Below are 18,576 nucleotides of genomic sequence, written 5' to 3' on the forward strand. Positions count from 1 at the left end.
GATATGTAAACATGTTTATTCTTCCACAATATCAATACCATTGAAGAGGACAGAGGACTTTTTGCACACTTCAATGTTTTTTGCACCACATTCTAACTCACGAATAATTTAGATTTTTTTGCGAATCGAGACACTTTCTTTTGTTGGTAGAGGTGTTCTACCATTTCCAAAGGAAGGGTTCATTTCTAACTGATTTTACTTTAAAATGACAGTAAAGTGATCTGCATACAAACAATTATTGTTTCCAAAATTCTTAGAAGTCCCGAAATAAATTTATGGTTCAGCGAATACAAGACAATCTGTAAATAAGGTAATGCGATCATAGAAATTAGAGTACAGTACAAGTGGAAATGCCAATGCACTATTGTATAGCCCCCATCCCCGAAAGGACAAGATTAGGTCAAAAACTGGCCCCTAATCCAATGCAGATGATCATAAAAGCCAAGTCGCCACTTTCGTTTTTATCTATTCGAAGAAGTGGGTTTTTTCGACTACCTGAGCAAATAGTTTGCACAGTTACCAAAATTTGTACTGTATATCCTTTGTTCATTATAACAGTGAGTAGTACACTCATTATAACAGTGAGCAATTGTATGGGAATACACATATATTAAAATCATCATGGCTTTTTGTTCATTACAGTCATGATCTCATTATTTCCGTGCTCATTATAACCAAATTCAACTAATGATTGTAAATCATTAGTTATACAGTTCATGAGTACAATGTTGTTTAATCTCCTGTTATGATTAGTCAATTCTCACGTATGTCTTTCTCCCAAGAAATCAAAACAATATTAGCTTTTTAATCAAACTTCTTTTTGGTTTTTTATATCTCTTTATCTATGAAAATGAAAACAATTATAAAGCAAGAATAATAACAAATCACTCATACAGTTGCCACTGATTGATCACTAGTATAAAACTTGGCACCTAGGACTACAAAAATAAGAATAAGCAGATATATATACCTAATACGAACAAACATTTTTTTAATACATGTTTGCTTATTCTTATTTATTTTTTTATTATTTTTTACAATTCAAAACGTCATAGTAATTTTGTAATATTCAAACAACCATTCAGAATTAGACATGTTTATATGACTTTTTTTTTTTCTTCTTATTTTGGACCCTAAAATATGTCCCAGAATTTTTTTTATCATACTTTTGAAACATCCTATATAATACAGAGATGAGCAATGCTTCAAAGCACAACTTGGTAATGATAGCAACTAATTAATGATATGTCATATTGTATATTTAATCATTTATACATGAAGTTTAGACTGCGAATACTGCAAAATTTTCCCAGCCATTTTTTCCAGTTGAACTGTGATTTTTTTTTATATCACTTCAGTATATTGAATTCTTATTTTGATAGTATAAAACAGAGCTATAATGCTCAGTATGTTCTAGGTTGTATTTCAATATTTGTAGAAGAATGAGAAATTTACCTCAATATGGTACATAGAACACTTCCATATGACACTCTCCAGAAATTAAAACAAATATAAAATTAATGCAAAATGATTACTGTAATAAATTAAAAAACTTGAACTTATGTTTTTAATTTATTACTGTAATCATTTTGTTTTAATTTTATATTTGTTTTAATTTCTGGAGAGTGTCATATGGAAGTGTTCTACATATCATATTGAGGTAAATTTCTCTTATTCTTCTACAAATATTGAATTCTTTTAAAACATGGAATTTTTCCATTTACTAGTCATTCTGACAAGTACATAGCAGTTTCATCAGCATCATTATCTATAGTGTCACTGGCCAGATAATCGACTGTTTTCTACCACAACTTCCAAAAATACAGCAGTTTTTTTTTTTTTTTTTCTTTTCCTCCTGTTCTATGCTTATGTTTTTTTTTTTTTTTTTCTTTTCCTCCTGTTCTATGCTTATGTTTTTTTTTTTTTTTTTCAATCAAACAAAGGCTAGTCATTCATCAATTGTATAATGAATTTGTACAATAAATTTACACAAGTACACCATAAAATTAGGAAGTTTAGAATGATATTTTTCTTACTTGAAAGTAAAAATAAATATCCTTTCTATAAAAGAAAAATCTGCAGGCTGGTTCATACGTTGAAATGTGTTGTGACACTGTCTGGGGAGGGGGAAGTATATCTTAAAAATCACAGTATAAAACTGGTCATATTACACATTCCTAAATAAATGTACTATTTTTTTATTTCTATTTTTCAGTATTATCACATATACACAAAATGGAAAAACAAAGAATTATCAACCTCTCTTATTCTGTAGAGAATCCTACTAGTATAAATTTCATCCTGCTGCCAACTGATGTCATTAAATTTAAAGAAAAACTACTATGAAATGAAATTAGCCCCTTCCAACCATTTTCTACTGGCATTCAATATTTTATTGCTCTTTATCATGCTTTTAAAAGGTATAAACACACAGAGGAATTAGGAATAAAACACTTTTTTTTTAATAAGGAAGCTTAATTAACTTCATCTTTTCAAATATGTTATAACAAGTAGGTATACAGATCACTATGGTAGTAAAAATCAATCCTTCTGGACTATCAGCCTTCCATTCGCTATTTTTTCCCACACATCCAGTTTCCTGTTATATCTTTAGTCAGAGCTAGTCCTTTTTCTTCTAATACTTGCTTAATACCATTGTTCCGCTTGGTCTGCTGCTGGCCTTTACAACCTTAAACTTTGCTTCTCTTGCCTTTAACTGGATATCTGTTACCCTAACATTTTTCCTTATTCCTCATTTGTGGTCTTGCCATTCTTTCATCTGTTAGTTCCATTGGTTTTCCTTAAAATTCTAATTTTTGATCAATCCCTTTACTTCTCACTCAGATTGCAGCTCCATAGATTAAAATATGAAGAACATTCAATGCATTATCTACACTGATTATACATGTGCTCAATATTTAAAAAAAAAACATAGTTTTATCATATTCTCAAATGTTTGTATCTTGCAGTTTCAAGCTCAATGAAGTACAGAAGAGATATAAAATTCACAATCCAAAGGAAACATGGATGTCACAAAATTTGAAAAAAGAAAGGAATGGACAAAAAGTTATTTCATAATGTGTCTTGAATTATTTATTTCATGTCAAAAATTATTTCATAATGAAATTATTTCATTATTTATTTCATTTTAAAAATTATTTCATAATGCTGTCACTTCTGAATACTAGAAAAAAAGTTTGGTCTAAGTAGAACAAATGGGGTCAAGAATCCATAGGAGATAACCCCCAAACAAAAATGGGATCAAGAATCCGTAGGGTTATCTCAACAGAAGTGACAACTCCAGAAATGTGCCAAAATAAAGAGCTGATTATGCAGGATAGATGTATTAAAGTGTCTATGATTAACTAAGAATGTAATATTTTTGAGGGGTTGGTACCAGAAACAATTCTCCATGTCAAAGATGAGTTCTCTCTGGGTATCAAGGATGCTCACACTTTTTCCAGAAACAATGCAGGGTTCAAATTTGTGGGGAAAATTTACACATGCAAAATGGAAACCCAAAAAATGTTTTTTCAAAATTTGTGAATGGTGATGAAATATGGATTTGTCATTAGGATCTGAAAACAAAACAGTAATCCATACAATGGAAACACCATGGGTCACCACTACCCAAAAAAAAAAAAAAAAAAAAAAAAATCAAGGGCTCAATCCTCTGCTGGGAAGATCATGGCTACCATTCCTTGGGATATGGAAGGAATTAGTTTGAGAAAATAAACACTATGCTGCATTATGCAATTCTATCTTTACTCCATAGGGCCATACTATCCCTTCTTGACGGTGGCAGAGCTTGAGCTTAGGCTCTTTAACAATAACTATATGTTTATCCACTTGGCTAAAGTAACTAATATTATTTTTAAATCAAACGACATCACTAGGTGAATTCACTACTCATCAAAAACTCAAAAACACTGTTGTGGCTGGTTTAAAAGTTATTTGAGTCACTCATCAGACAATAAGTGGCCTCAGTGATCTTTGCATTGAGTAGTGAATTCTTTGATATATGCCATATAAAGCAACAATCACTAGAGATGCTTATATTGCCATTCTCAAAAATTTAAGAAAGGCAATAAAGGAACAGAGAAGAGGGAAACTGACACAGCATCTTGCTTCTTGTGGCAATGCTCTTGTACTCCAGTCCCCTAAAGCAATTGCTCTGAGAGACTGTAGATCCTAGGAGTTAAACTACCTTATAGTTCAAACTTGACTCACAGTGACTTTTCCTCCAGAAATCTGGAGAAAAATTGATGCCCATGCAGGTGGCCACTGATTTTCAGGTGATAATGATCTCAAAGCAGTTTTGAATGGCTTTTTCAGAGACCAGAACACAGAGTTCCTTTTTCCAGGTAATTCCACTTTGCCCTCAAAATGAAGAACATGCATCAAACTCAAGGAGAGAGAGATATATATTTGGGGGGGATGGGAAATTGCTATGTTGTCTCTTTATTACCAAGGAAGATAACTTTTGAAGTGACCTTCATAGGTCACTTTAATTGGCTTTCTGCTTTACTTATTCTATTGTTTATTTCCATGTCTAAACTTCTGCCTTCATTAAAGACTGTTCTTAGATACTCAAAATTATTAACTTTTTAATATTTAGTTTATACAGTGAATTTTTCTTTGTCTCTCCCAATTTTTTGTAACTTTTGTTTTTGCATAACTAATTTTAACCATACTGAAAAACATGATTGTTGTATGCAACCAAACAATTTAGAATTCTTGTTTGCATCTCAACAGAAAAATAGTGGACTTCATTTGGTTCCCAGCTATAGTAGTTTTGAATACTGTACTAGTAATGTTGAGTTATGTATTTATATTTAAAAATCATTAAACTGTATCCCATTTTATAGTTAGAATAAAATCAATAAGAGGACTGCAGAAAATGAATTGATATGTTGTAAATCCCTGTTGCCATTACTGAAGTCAATGAGGTGATAACATTCAATATACTGTCTGATGATAGATAATTCTTGAGAATAATCTTTTGAAAAATTATTTTCTACTGACATTACTAATACTGCCTGAAATGTCATGGTGTGTAGTTGCATTCTATATATATATATAAAATGAGAGGGGAAGAAAGAAAAAAAATTACCTGTTGGTATTAAAGTTTCGTCCACCGGAGTATAAAAATCGGCATTAATGTTCACAATGTGATCATAAATAGCACCAGAACCCTGGAATAAAGATTTGGATATTTATAATTTTACAAGCAAATCTAATTACTACAATCCAAATTTTAATTCATGCCTTAAATTTATGCTAATCAGTCACTTTTTTTTTTTTTTTTTTTTTTTTTTGAGTAAAACAAAAAAATCTCCATAATCAAGAAAATATCACAGAATAATAATAAACAGAAACAGTTCCAATTCTTTTTGCTTCAGTTCTAAGGTATTCCTTGAGTAGCATGGTGCATAGGTAAACTGCATTATTTTAAGATAATAAAGCACTCAAACTTATGGCGCCTCCATAGCCAGGTGGGAAGGAGCAGCAGTGCGTAACACACGCTCCTTGATTAGACCGGGGTTCAATCCCGTCACCACCAAATACGGAGGATGTGGAAAGGTCAGGGAATGACCACCGCATATTCCCGGAGCAATATGGCCTTAGTTGCTAATGCTCCTAAAAACCAAATAACAAACTCAAACTGGCATAAATGTTTATTTTCAAAATGGAAATACAGCAGACTCTCGATTTACCAGGATACTTCAAGACTCCAAACTTAAAAAAAAAAAAAAAGGAACAAATGTTTAGCCTGTTTTAGTGTGTCATGTCGATTGTTGTGTCCCATTGCACTGCAAAAAGACAAATTTTGTTTCGTTATTTATGTCAGGGATGTCGAAATTTTTTTATAGTAAAAATATATTTTTTTTTGGTTTAGAAATTGCAAAAATTATGGGTAAACGCAAAAGAATTGCGCTTTCAGTTTAAACAAAAACTTGAAATTATTCAAAAATTTTTTGAAAACAGTGCATCCGTTAAATCTTTAAAGAACCATTATAATGTTGGTGACCAAACACTGTTAAAAATAAAGGGGAACTATTAGATTTATAATCGACATCACAAAAAATAAAGGGAAGCATAGTATTGGACACACGAGTAGTACGTGGTAAGTTTTTTATCTATCACCATATTTTGAGTGAAAATTTTTTTTCACTCAATTTTTTTTTTTTTTTTTTTTAGGATTGTAAAATTTAAAACAAAAAAAAAATAATAATAATAATAAGCAATCAATATCGACGATCACGGCACACACAAATTGCACAAGTGAGATACTGAGTAACAAGCAAAAAAATAGGAAAGAAGAGAAGATTCTTACAATTATTTATGGTTTTTTTTATTATTATTTATATGACTGAAGATTTCAGTGAAGGGGAGACACACTTCACATTTCATCTTTGCATTCATGATAACTTGATTTTATCAAGAGTTATCATGAATATAAAATAAAGCAAAGCTATACCATATGATCTAGTAATTCATGATAACATAAAAACCCACAGAATTCCAGCTATTGGTATTATCACAAATGCAATAAGATTGAGCTTACTACCCGTTTATAATGAATTGCACTAACAGAAAATCCCAATAAACTGGAAAGTGCAAATTGTTTTATGGTAGTTACCTCCAGAAATGTGCTTTAGTAAAATGTGAGCTTGTGGGGTGATTAATAGTGAGTTTTCGCCTTAACCCTTTGAAGTTCCTTACAGAAATCATTTTGACCATTATCATGGTGCTGACTATAAGAATAAGTGACAGCGGTGCTAGTAAATCTACCAAGAAAAGGAAAGCAGTCGAGTTGGGTCAGAAAATTAAACTAATAAGAATGTATGAAAATGGTCAAACATTAACAAGTACTGCACTGAATTCAGATTTGTCAATAATAATATAGCAGCAATATGTTATTAGTCATTCCCGAGTTACGTAAAACTCAATGAAGTAAGAAGTTCTGTAACGTATCTATTACGTATGTCGGGAACTTCTGTATTTTTGGATTAACTGGAAAATCCCAGAAAATTGAGAGTCTACTGTATGTACATAGTCAAAAGTTTCATGGTATTTTCTTACATCTTTAGTCTTTGCAACATTACCACCAAAAAGTCACTTTGGTTCTTTGTATGCTTGTTCTACTGGAAGAACCCACGTACAAAAAAAAAAAAAAAAAAAAAAAAAAAAAATAGTATCTTCTTGTTGTATTAAGAATATAAAAAGGAAATGCACTAATATCAAAGGACCGTGAATTTTATAAATTATTTTATTTATTTTTTCATTTTTGTCCGACAAATTTCTAAAGTAATGACGCCTATCTGCTGCAATCTGACCATACTTCATGTGCATATGTGGCAGAAATGCTGTGCATAACTGAATTTTAACGAAATTTATTTTAGACCAGGGGTGGCCAACAAGTCAATTGCGATCTACCAGTCGATCGTTGCTTTAATTTTAGTCGATCACAACAAATTTTAAATATATTTAAAAAATAGATTAGTCAAAATCTAAATGTTGTTATTATTATTATTATGCACCCCACTGCATGTGCTTATTATAAATCCTGTTGAACCACGTGATTACTCTTGTAGTCACGTGCAGCCGCTAGGCTTGTCTAGTGAAAATTCACGCAGTTACCTTGTGGAGAGCATAGTGTATGTGTTGAATTCCTATTTAGCTTACTAATACCCTTTGATTTAAAATGAATACTACGAAAAAGAGTAAAAGTATCATTTTCATCAAGGGTGGGAACTAGAATACTTTTTTGTAATGATAAAAGAAAAATGCTGTTGCTTGATTTGCAATGCTTCTGTGGCTATACCCAAAAAAGAATATTTAGAAACGCACTTCATGGTAAATATCAATCGGATTTTCCGCCTAATAGTGACATTAGAAAAAATAAATTAAAAGAATTTAAATCCAAATTATTCGCACAACAAAATTTCTTCATGACACCTAGTTTACAATCTAAAGCAGTAACCATAGCATCATTTAAACTGAGTCATCTTTTTGCAAAAAAATGCAAACCATTTTCTGATGGTCAATTCATCAAAGACTGATTTTTTAGAAATAACAGCTTCTCTTTTTGAAAATTTTAAGAACAAAAATGAAATTAAAAGTTCTCTTCAAGATCTGCAATTATCTTGAAATACTGTGATGCAACGCATCGAAAAAATATGAGTGAACAATTGCGTGCTCATATTGCTAATTGTGTGTCCTTTTCTTTACAACTGGATGAATCTACAGACAACAGTGATACAGCTCAATTGCTCGTTTTTATTCGTATGGTTTCAATGATTCTGCCACTAGAGAAGAACTGCTGAGTATGGTTTCATTAAAAGAAAGAACTAGAACTTAAACCTCTCTTGGTAAGAGGATCCCTTCATTTCCCTCACCAATCTCGTTGCCCGTACACGCTCAAGCAAATCTACATCCTTCCTAAAATGAGGCCTCCAGACCTGTACGCAGTACTCAAGGCGTGGCCTGACCATTGCCTTATACAGAGGGGCAATCGCCTCCTTTTCCCTGCTAGCAAAATTCCTAGCAGGAATTTTGCTAGCAGGGAAAATTGTCAATGAATATATCATTGACAAAACCTCATGACCTGACCTGGCAACCTGTCAGCATTGCTCAGAAAACTTCATATCTGACTGCACAATTACTCCAGGTCTTTTTCATTTTCTACTACCTTAAGTGTAGTACCACACAGTTGGTATATTTCTCTGGGGTTACTTCTACTCATATGCAGTACTTTGCATTTGTCAAGGTTAAAATTCAGTTGCCACTTCTTAGCCCATCTGCCCAAATTATCTAGATCCTGTTGCAGTAGCACACTGCCATTACTGTCATTAACAACCCTGCCAACCTTTGTATCATCTGCAAACTTCGACATTAAGCCTGATATACCTTCATCAATATCATTGATAAATATACAAAACAACAGAGGACCCAACACCGAACCCTGTGGGACTCCACTAATACTATTAGTCCACGAAGAGCAGCACCCATTGATTACCACCATCTGTCTTCTCCCACTCAACCATCCTTTTATCCATTGTAGCAACTTACCCTTAATACCATTCTGCTCCAATTTGTACAATAGTCTTCCATGCGCAACAGTGTCAAAAGCTTTCTTGAAATACAAATATATGATATCAAAATTATTTTTTGCATCTAGTTCCTTTGTAACCACATCATAATATCCTATCAAATTTGTCAGACAAGACTTTCCCTTAACAAACCCATGCTGTGTCTGAATTATTGCTGCAGTCTTTTCTAGATGATCCTGCAATGCATATTTAACCAGTGACTCCATTATTTTACCCGGAACATCAGTTAAACTAACTGGTCTGTAATTAGTCGTGTCACCCTTCGATCCTCCTTTGTGAATTGGAGATACATTTGCACATCTCCAGTCCGTGGGGACCTCCCCGAGTCCAAGGATGCTCTCATAATTATGGCTAAGGGTTTGCTTAGTTGCTTTGCCACCTCCTTTAATATAACTGGATAGATCCCATCCACCCCAGGTGCCTTTCTTACGTTTAACTTCAACAATTTCTCCTCCACTTTGCTCTCAGTTATTACAAAATCATTAAGCACCCTGCTACAATTTGATAACCTTCTCCCATTTTCAAACCTTAATAACTCCTCATGTGTGAATGTAGATGCAAAATACTCATTCAGTTTGTTTGCTATATGAGCAGGATCATCAACATTCGAACCATCGATATCAAGTGGACCAATCAGATTCTTCCCCTTCCTTTTAGAGTTTATATAAGTAAAGAAATCCTTGCTGTTTTTCTTAGCATCTTTTGCCAAAGATTTCTCGTAATCTACCTTCGCCTGCCTAACCTCCTTTGTGACCTGATTACAGACTAGCTTATATCTGCCATAGGCTTCTGAGATGCTTGATAATTTATATGTATCCCATGCATTTTTCTTCTCTGTCACAAGTCTCATTAGTTCATTTGATAACCATTTAGGCCTAAACCTTGAACAATATTTCTTAATAGGTATGAAACTTTTAGTAGCAGCCACGATTAAATCCTTGAATGCTTCCCACTTAGAATTTACTGTTGGTAACACTGTCAGTTGATCCCACTGTACAGAATTTAAAAACTGTCTGAGACCACTGTACTCACCTTTACGGAAGCAAAATCCCTTTCCTTTACCCCTGATGGTAATTACATCTTTAAGTAAATCCCACATCAGTACACTGTGATCACTGCCACCTAGTTGTTCCTTTATCTGCAAATTCTTAATACACGAATGATCACTGCTGATAACCAGATCAAGAGTATGTAACGAATGCATTTCTGGCAGCTTAGTGTCCAGTGAAAATCCACATTCACCAAGGGCACTAATTTTTTTTTTATTTGCAAAAGGCCATTTTGTGTGAAATCTGAAGTAAAAACATTACCACCATATCTTATTTTTATTTACAATTTAAAGAAACAATAAAACGACAAAAATCTTTATACATTGTATACACATTTTTTAAAGTGTGTTCATATATACCTTAGAAATATAACACTTATGGGGCTCATTGAGTCTACTGTATTGAAAGTAAACTCAGGGTGGGCTATTTAAATTTCTTTGTTTTTCTTATTTCACAAAATTTATCTATAGATATTTATCAAAATTTATCAAATAAGTAGCCACAGCTTTAATGCTTACCCTCATGAAGTTCATTGTTATGCCTCTTCCAGCATATTCATGCATTGATTGTGTAGTTAAAGTGCCTCTTCAAAGAATTTGCTGTCAGTGAAGAGGAAAAATTAAAAATTATGACAGCAGAATCAGATTCATGGGGTTTCTCAAAAACTAACTGACTCACTATGGGAGGTTAACAATATCTCTCCATCATCTGCACGGACTCCTTCAATCCTTGCTATGGTTGCCATATGGCTGATGTTTTCAGTTGCAGTGGGCAGCTCATCTTCAAAACTGACGAAGCCCTGTATGACTTCTGGGAATAGGTTTCAATAATGTTAAGGACTGCTTTCATTATTTGCACATAATGGAAAAATTATTTGCACATAATTTTTCCATTATGTGCAAATAATGAAAGCAGTCCTGTCATTCCCACAAGCTTCATGAATCTTGGCCATCAACAACAACTTTAATGATGAAATTATGTATGTATAATTATTTAGGTAGTGATCAAGATGTGATGTGAATCTGCATATAACACGTATGCATGCCTATCTCAATGGATTGCCTTCACCAAGTCTATGGAACCTAACCAGATATTTTTGCATAAAAAAATTTTGCTTTTTAATTTTTTGAAATATACATTACAATGAATTTGCATCGGCTGGTGATTACTTGTATATAAGGATTTAAATATGTAAATATATATACAGTGAAACTTCCCTTTAACAGACAGCCATGGGGAATGAAAATGTGTCCGTTAGAGAGAAGTGTCCGCTAACAAGAAGTCTGAGGGGGGGGGAAAGAAAGAAAGAAAAATCGTTAAATGTTTAATGTAAAATTAAATTAAAATATATACAGATTTTGCACAATATTTTTGTAAATAATATACATACAATTGTGCTATGCATATTATGACTTTATCTTAAGAAAAATACATACAGCAATCACTTATTTTCTTCTGCACCTTCTTCCGGCTGATAATTGTTTTTAACATTTGTTTGGAGTGAAGAAACCATCGAAAGTCCTTCAGTATCTTCTTCAGCGGCGAAAAAGATTTTTAAACGATTGATTTGTATGAGCGTTTCTTCTATTTTCATCGGTGGTTCGTCGTTAATATGTTCTTCGACAGAATGACCTCCTTCCATTTCTTCATCCTCATGAGGAACTTCTTGAAAAATATCGATGATAATGTCGTTGATATCTAGAGCACCATCTTCTGCAGTGAGGTTCGAGTCTATATCTTTGTAGCCAGGGTCACTTGTAGCGGAAGTATCGTACATTATCAATAGATGTTGAAGTTCTTGTTCTTCTTAGTGCTCCACATTGCTGTTCACAACTTCAATTTTTGCGTTTGAGAAGCCAGACTTTACAAAACAGTTCACGACAGTTTGTTTTCTAATTGCGTTTACTGAAGAGGAAATCCACTGAATCGCATCTAGGATGCTGATTTTCTTTGCAAGGTCACTCGCACATGTTACATCGTTCATGTTTGCAATGAGATGTCTTAAAACATGTTTTCTGTAGTGAAGTTTAAAATGTTTTATTATCCCTTTATCCAAGGGCTGACACTCTGCAGATGTGTTTGGTGGCAGAAAAACGATTTGAATGTTGGACAATTCAATGTGCGGGTGAGATGCAGCATTATCCATGAAAAGAATAATTTTTCTGTTTTGACGAATCGTGTTTTGGTTAAAGTGACTTATCCATTTGCTCATGATATCTCGTGTCATCCACACTTTTTTATTAGACTTCCAGTCAATATTCAAAAGATTCAACTTTATGCCCTTGAAACAACGAGGATTTTGTGGTTTTCCTAAAACAAGAGGTTGTTCAAAGTCTCCCAGCATATTTGTACACAATAGTACAGTCAAGCGTTCTTTAGAAATTTTTCCGCTCTGGCACTTTTCGTTTTTTAGACTCATTGTTTTTTCAGGAAGAGCTTTAAAAAAAAACCGTTTCGTCACAGTTGTGAATATCCTTAGCTTCAAAATCACGACATAAATCTTCCAATTTGACGGTCCACTCTGTTACAACCCCAGTATCAACAGATCCACCATCACCACTTACGGTTTTCCAAGAAATTTTATGCCAAGTTTTGAACTTGTCTAGAAGTCCATCCCACAGAAGCTTTGAACTCATTTACTCCCATAGATTTCGCAACCTCCAAAGCCTTTTCCCTAATAATAGGCCCATTAATGGGAATTTTTTAGCACGTTCACAACAAAACCGCTCATACGTAACATTGTCAATTTGAAGTCCAACCATTTTCAGGAATGATTTTTGAACCTGATCATTTCCGTGTTGCCAAAATTGTTTGAGCAGCTCATTTTTTTTCTTTAGGATGTCGCTTACCTGCGTCTTCCCGATTTTGAATTTTGCAGCGAGATTGCGAACACTATTTTTTTGCCGATCATACGCATTAATGAGTTCGACTTTATCTTTTAAAGTTAAATGTTTACGAGAAGGCATTGTGACTTCACACGACACTGAACAAAACTGAAAACTGAAAAGACGAAAGGCCGACCATATCCCCCCCCCCTGCATACACCGAATTCATCAGAAGTTTTACACGTGCCTTAAAATTCTTGAAAAAGGGTTTAGAACCACGACGTAAACCTTGAAAAAATTCAGAGAATCGGAAATAGAAAATAAACACACGATTGAGGCAATACGTGGAAGAAAAGTTCCTAGAAAAAGGCCCGTGAGCTCGCCTGCTGTCCGTTATGGGGAGATCAAATTAAGTGCTAATCTAAACGAAACAGTGCAGATTGCCTGTCTGCTTCCGTTACAGAGAATGTCCGCTAGACAGAAGCTGAAAACACGTTAAAACCAATGGAGGTGAGTTAGGGAATTTGAAAATGTCCGTTGTAGAGAGATGTCCGTTAACGAGAGGTGTCCGTTAGGAGAAGTTTCACTGTATACACACACACACAGTCGGGCCTCTCTTTAATGAACTCCATATATCGAAATTTTCTATTTAGCAAACTTTTTTGATTTCTCCTTGGTCATTATATTGAAAATTAGTTTCCATATAACAAAGAAAATTTACATATAATGAACTAATTTCAAGAGACCAGGGTACGCATTAGTCGCACCTGTAGCCTTTAAGCAATAAAGCTGATGCTGTAGAAAGCATGAATTAAGAGCTAAACATATTAAGAATTAATCCCTTTGGCTTTAAAGAGCTAAAGGATTAATTCTTATTAAGAGCTAAAACATTCCACAATTTAGTGGTGCCTGGTCAACTGCTATCTGTGTCCACAGCCATTGGCAAAGATTAAAGCATATTCCCGACATGGACAAAGGCTCTGGTCAACCTGTTTTCAACTGAAAGCACCCTATTAGAGAATTAGGAGACTGATTTTCCTTTATCTCGGAAATTCATGTTGTTTCGCAGAAATGAGTCATCCACACTTTCACTAAATTTCGCCTGTCTGTTTACATGGTAGTTACAAGTGGTCCCTAAATCAGTTTTGCTTTAGCTGCTGTGCAAGTAGCCTTACAATGTCTAAGAGGAAACCTTTGAGTGTCAAGTGTGGAAGTGCTTAATAGTGTAGATAGGAGAGTTAAAAAAAAAAAAGAAAGAAATCGCTTTAAAATTTGGTATCCCTGCCAGTAGTCTATCAACCATTCTGAAAAACCGTGTTTAGATTCTCAAACTGTTTGAGGAAATAGAACCCAGTCTTAAGCATGCAAAATTATGCCTGCCTGTATGAAGATGAAAATGAAGCCATTTTTAAGTGGGTGAAGTTGATTCAAGACCAATACATGCCGATATCAGTGCCATTCATAAAATGAAAAGCTATGGATTACGCTTCTTTTCTGGGGCATAAAGCCAGTTCTTGTTAGCGGGACAAGTTTAAAACGCCTATGGCTTACTCGAAAAAGACTGTACCCATTGGAAAGAAACAGTTTTGAAAAAAATTATGGAGGACCACGAACCCAAAGGTTGATGAAACAGGTCTAGTTTTCTAATGTTTGCCAAATGACACACCAACTTTTAAAGGTGATAAATGTTTAGGCGGTAAAAATGTAAAGGTACGATGTAAAGTAAAATCCAGTGTACAACAAAAAATAACCAAATATTTTATGAAATAATTCTTAAAAGTCTACTAATATATTGTGCACATCATGTAAGTAGCTATTTCTTAATATGCATGTATTAATAAATTGTTTTAAAATGTTAGAAAAATTTATTCATTCCCACTTATTTCTGATTTATTTCCCATCTTTTACTATATTTCTGAATGTTGAATTACAGTATTTTTCAATGTTCAAAAGGTCATATTTCTGTATAAGGAAATTTCTGTTTAATGAATTTTTTCAAGTGAATGATCAATTTCATTATATAGAATGTCCAACTGTGTGTGTGTGTGTATAAAAGAACTAATTTTTATACCTGGCTATTTCATAAAAAAATTAACAGAAATTTATATCATAAAAGAAATTTTCAAATAAAGACAAGTACAAATCAGAAAGGAGAAGGGAATTCAAGCAAGGCTTGTACAGATCCTCATAAAAGGCTACTTACATGGCCTCCCAAATTAAAATAGGAATGGTTAGTAATATTAACAGGAGTAAGGTGTGTTGATGAAGCAGTAGACTGAACTACAAGTTCGTTTTCTTCATTCAGTTCATATTTAACTTGAGCAGTGACTTGACCAGGATAACCTTCTTCCCAGCAAGGGCTTACATATGTGAAAATAACAGTACTTCCTTCAACATGAGATTCCCATATGGCCTAAATAAATAAATAAATATATATATCACATATACAGAAATATATACAACTATAATGTGCAATATTAATGACCAAAGAAAGCTACACAGAAACAAATGAACTGTGGAACTGCTTTTTAACATTTTTATAGCAAAAAATTTGTTTCTTAATTCTTGGTTCAAAAAATCTAATTTCAAAAGAAAAATTTTAGAAATTTTTGATTATGTATATAATGGAACAAATTAAAATATATTAAGGTGGTTTTGTTATTCTGAAAGTTGATATTCATGTAAGCTTTAAAATTACATAATGCACCTGTTCAACCAAAACTAATCTCCGTGAGTTTAACACCAAGGAACAGATAATTTTGACCTCATTCAACACAGAATTCTCAAATTTTTAATAGAGAAACCAAGACCAAAAGAAAAAGTGAGCTAAGTGCAAAATACCTAAAAACAGGGCACAAAATGAATTCAGAAAAAAGAGGGGGGAGGGATTTTCCCTCTAAATAAGCACAACATAATCTAAGTACTATAAATGGATTAAAAAAGTCAAATTCATTGATAGCAGGCTTGAATTTCTGTAGGTTTCAATTTTCAGGAAATACACGAGGTGTGATCAAAAAAAAAAAGTTTGGGGATTAGCGGGACAAATGTGGCTAAAATGCATTGCTCTCCTAGATCTTTTGTTAAAATTGTCATATCCCATAAAAAAAATATTAATTCAGTGGCAACTTTGCAGACAGTTAAATGTCACTCACTCTGAATCAGACCATAAACAAGAAGAACTGAACCACTGGTTTTTGAAGCTGAAGTGTGGTCAGAGCGAGGATCATCTTTAATGGACAAGTGACCCCTCTTTAAATTTTGGAAACCATTTAAGTCTTTCAGTGACACATGCCATCCTTTTTAACATTTTGTGGGTTTCTCTTAACTTTCCCCTAATTTGAAACAAAATTTAATGCAAATTTCTTCAGTAAAATCACTCATTTTAAAATGCAGCAAACACATAAAAAAATCTTCTAATTCAATGTGCATTAATGCAGACAGACAGGTGAATTGTGTATTACCAAACAGGAAAAATCAAACTTGCAGTGACTACGGCTTCAAGGTAGAAAGTTGGTTCCTCAATTTTTCAATCACATCTTGTACGAAAGAAGGCCAGTTCAAAAATGCAATGCCTATAAAATGTGGGGGGGAAGAGATCATTAATTAATCTTACTATCTCTTTTGGATTAAGCCAAGAGAGTATGAGAATTTTTAGGAGCACTCCTGCAAATGTAGAAATACCTGCTTAGTAGAAAAATAATGTTTAAAGTGAAAGCCTAGTGTTTTTTATGCAAAGGAAGCAATATCTGCAATATCCTTATGCTATGAAAAATTGAGTTTTTTTGTACAACTGGAATGTTTAATTATTATGGGATATCTAAATATAAATTTGAAGTTGTGGATAGGACACTTAGTAGCAGTCAGTTCTTGGACTATGTAAGCCATTAGTTTTCAGTGTTATGCAAACTTTTGGATTCCCCAAAGGGATCTCACAAATTCCACAAATATTTTATTGGTTTTTTTATTTAATTTATATATGGCTGTTTTTTTTTTTAATATTTTAATTTTAATTGGATTTGTAAAGGATTTTGCAGTTGAAAATTGCTTGAAAGCACTGATGTTGGCAACTGTGGTATACACTAACTTGTCAGAGATACATCAAGGGAATTAATATTCTTGACTTGGTCATTACTAAAGGGTCGCTTGCCATTAAAAATCTTCACGTTACCATAAAATTTTGATATAGAAATTATACAAGGAAATAATAGTTAATAAGGATAAAGGGAAAGATGTTCATTTTAAATTCATTGGGAGCAGCTGAAATTCCTACAGGGAGTGCACAAATGCTAAATGTGAATTGTTTCAGAATATAATAATACTGTCTGCTACACTTCACACCTTTAAAAAGATGTGGTATAAGGCAGAAACTTGCAATGGATGAGCAAAGAATTGATGAAACTGTAAGGCTACCTGAGATATCTGGAGATTATCAAGAGATCCTGTTCAATGTGAAATGTATCAAGTAGTTTGTAATCAGGTTACTCAGAGCACGAAAAGCTATGGAAACACAAGACTAGGTTAGTAGGGGTATTTCAACATAGTAGTTGATATAAAATCAAAATATAAAGTTGAAATAAAATAATTTTGGGGTTAAAGACAAACATAAGTTATGTTTTAAAATGGAAGTCTTACTTCCATACACTGCTTGGCTGTTCACTTAGACATTAGTGACATGTTTGCTAAAAGAGACCCCCACCAGCTGATGAAAAATCAGTAGCTTCAAAACAGCTGTCCTGGAAGTGTCTCAGATTTTTAAATGTATAGTGAATTCACCTATTCAGTTGATGCTATAAAATTTAAATATATTAACAACTTAGGTAGAATTGTGGATAATAGTATTTGTCTCTAAGTCAAACATAAGCCCAAGCACTTGGTTTTCTGTGAAAGCAGAAAGCCTCTCCATGATCAAAATCAAATGCAGGTAACAGACATGAATTTTGATTTTAGACTAAGGCAGATTATGAAAAGAATTTAGCAAAAAGGTACAAGAAAGATAATAAAGAATTCTTTGCATATGTGAAAGGAAAAGAATGAACAATAATGGTCAAACACAGGGGAACATTATCTATAATCACATAAGAATATAGTTTTAAAGGGGATAAAACTTAGTTAAGCATTAGATGACTTTTTCATTAGCAAAAAAAAGAGAGAAAAAAAAAAACCACCCTCTGAAGGTGTGGGGTTTTTTTTTTTTTTTTTACACACACTTATATGGGAAATATGCAACATCTCTTCTACACACAAAAGAAGTTCTCTTGTTTGTTTGTTATTTGGTTTTTAGGAGCATTAGCAACTAAGGCCATATTGCTCCGGGAATATGCGGTGGTCATTCCCTGACCTTTCCGCATCCTCTGTATTTGGTGGTGACGGGCTCGAACCACGGTCTAATCAAGAAGTGTGTGCTACGCACTGCTGCTCCTTCCCACCTGGCTACGGAGGCACCCAGAAGTTCTCTTAAGGGGTGATCCAGCCAACTATAACCCTGTAAATCTCACTTCACTGAACCTTTGATTAAGGATGCAGCAAAAAAATCACCTCAACAGTAATGATATAGGAGTCATAATATGGTTTTGTTAAGGAAAATCT

At 33.5% G+C, this 18,576-nt stretch overlaps 1 protein-coding gene across 1 annotated transcript in view; it reads right to left on the bottom strand.

Annotated features, from left to right (window-relative positions):
• LOC150084987 (galactose mutarotase) overlaps window positions 1-18,576 on the bottom strand; it is a 63,616-nt gene that overhangs the window by 14,032 nt on the left and 31,008 nt on the right. Inside the window, exons 3-4 of the mRNA XM_090376727.1 lie at window positions 15,194-15,403; window positions 5,114-5,195 (exon numbers count right to left, since the gene is read on the bottom strand). Coding sequence (XP_090232853.1) covers window positions 5,114-5,195; window positions 15,194-15,403 — 292 coding nt within the window. The remainder of the gene's footprint in view (window positions 1-5,113; window positions 5,196-15,193; window positions 15,404-18,576) is intronic.

The sequence above is a fragment of the Mastigoproctus giganteus genome, chromosome 6 (genome assembly GCF_048544385.1).
Source record: "Mastigoproctus giganteus isolate SK-2022 chromosome 6, ASM4854438v1, whole genome shotgun sequence".
Taxonomy (NCBI): Eukaryota; Metazoa; Arthropoda; class Arachnida; order Uropygi; family Thelyphonidae; genus Mastigoproctus; species Mastigoproctus giganteus.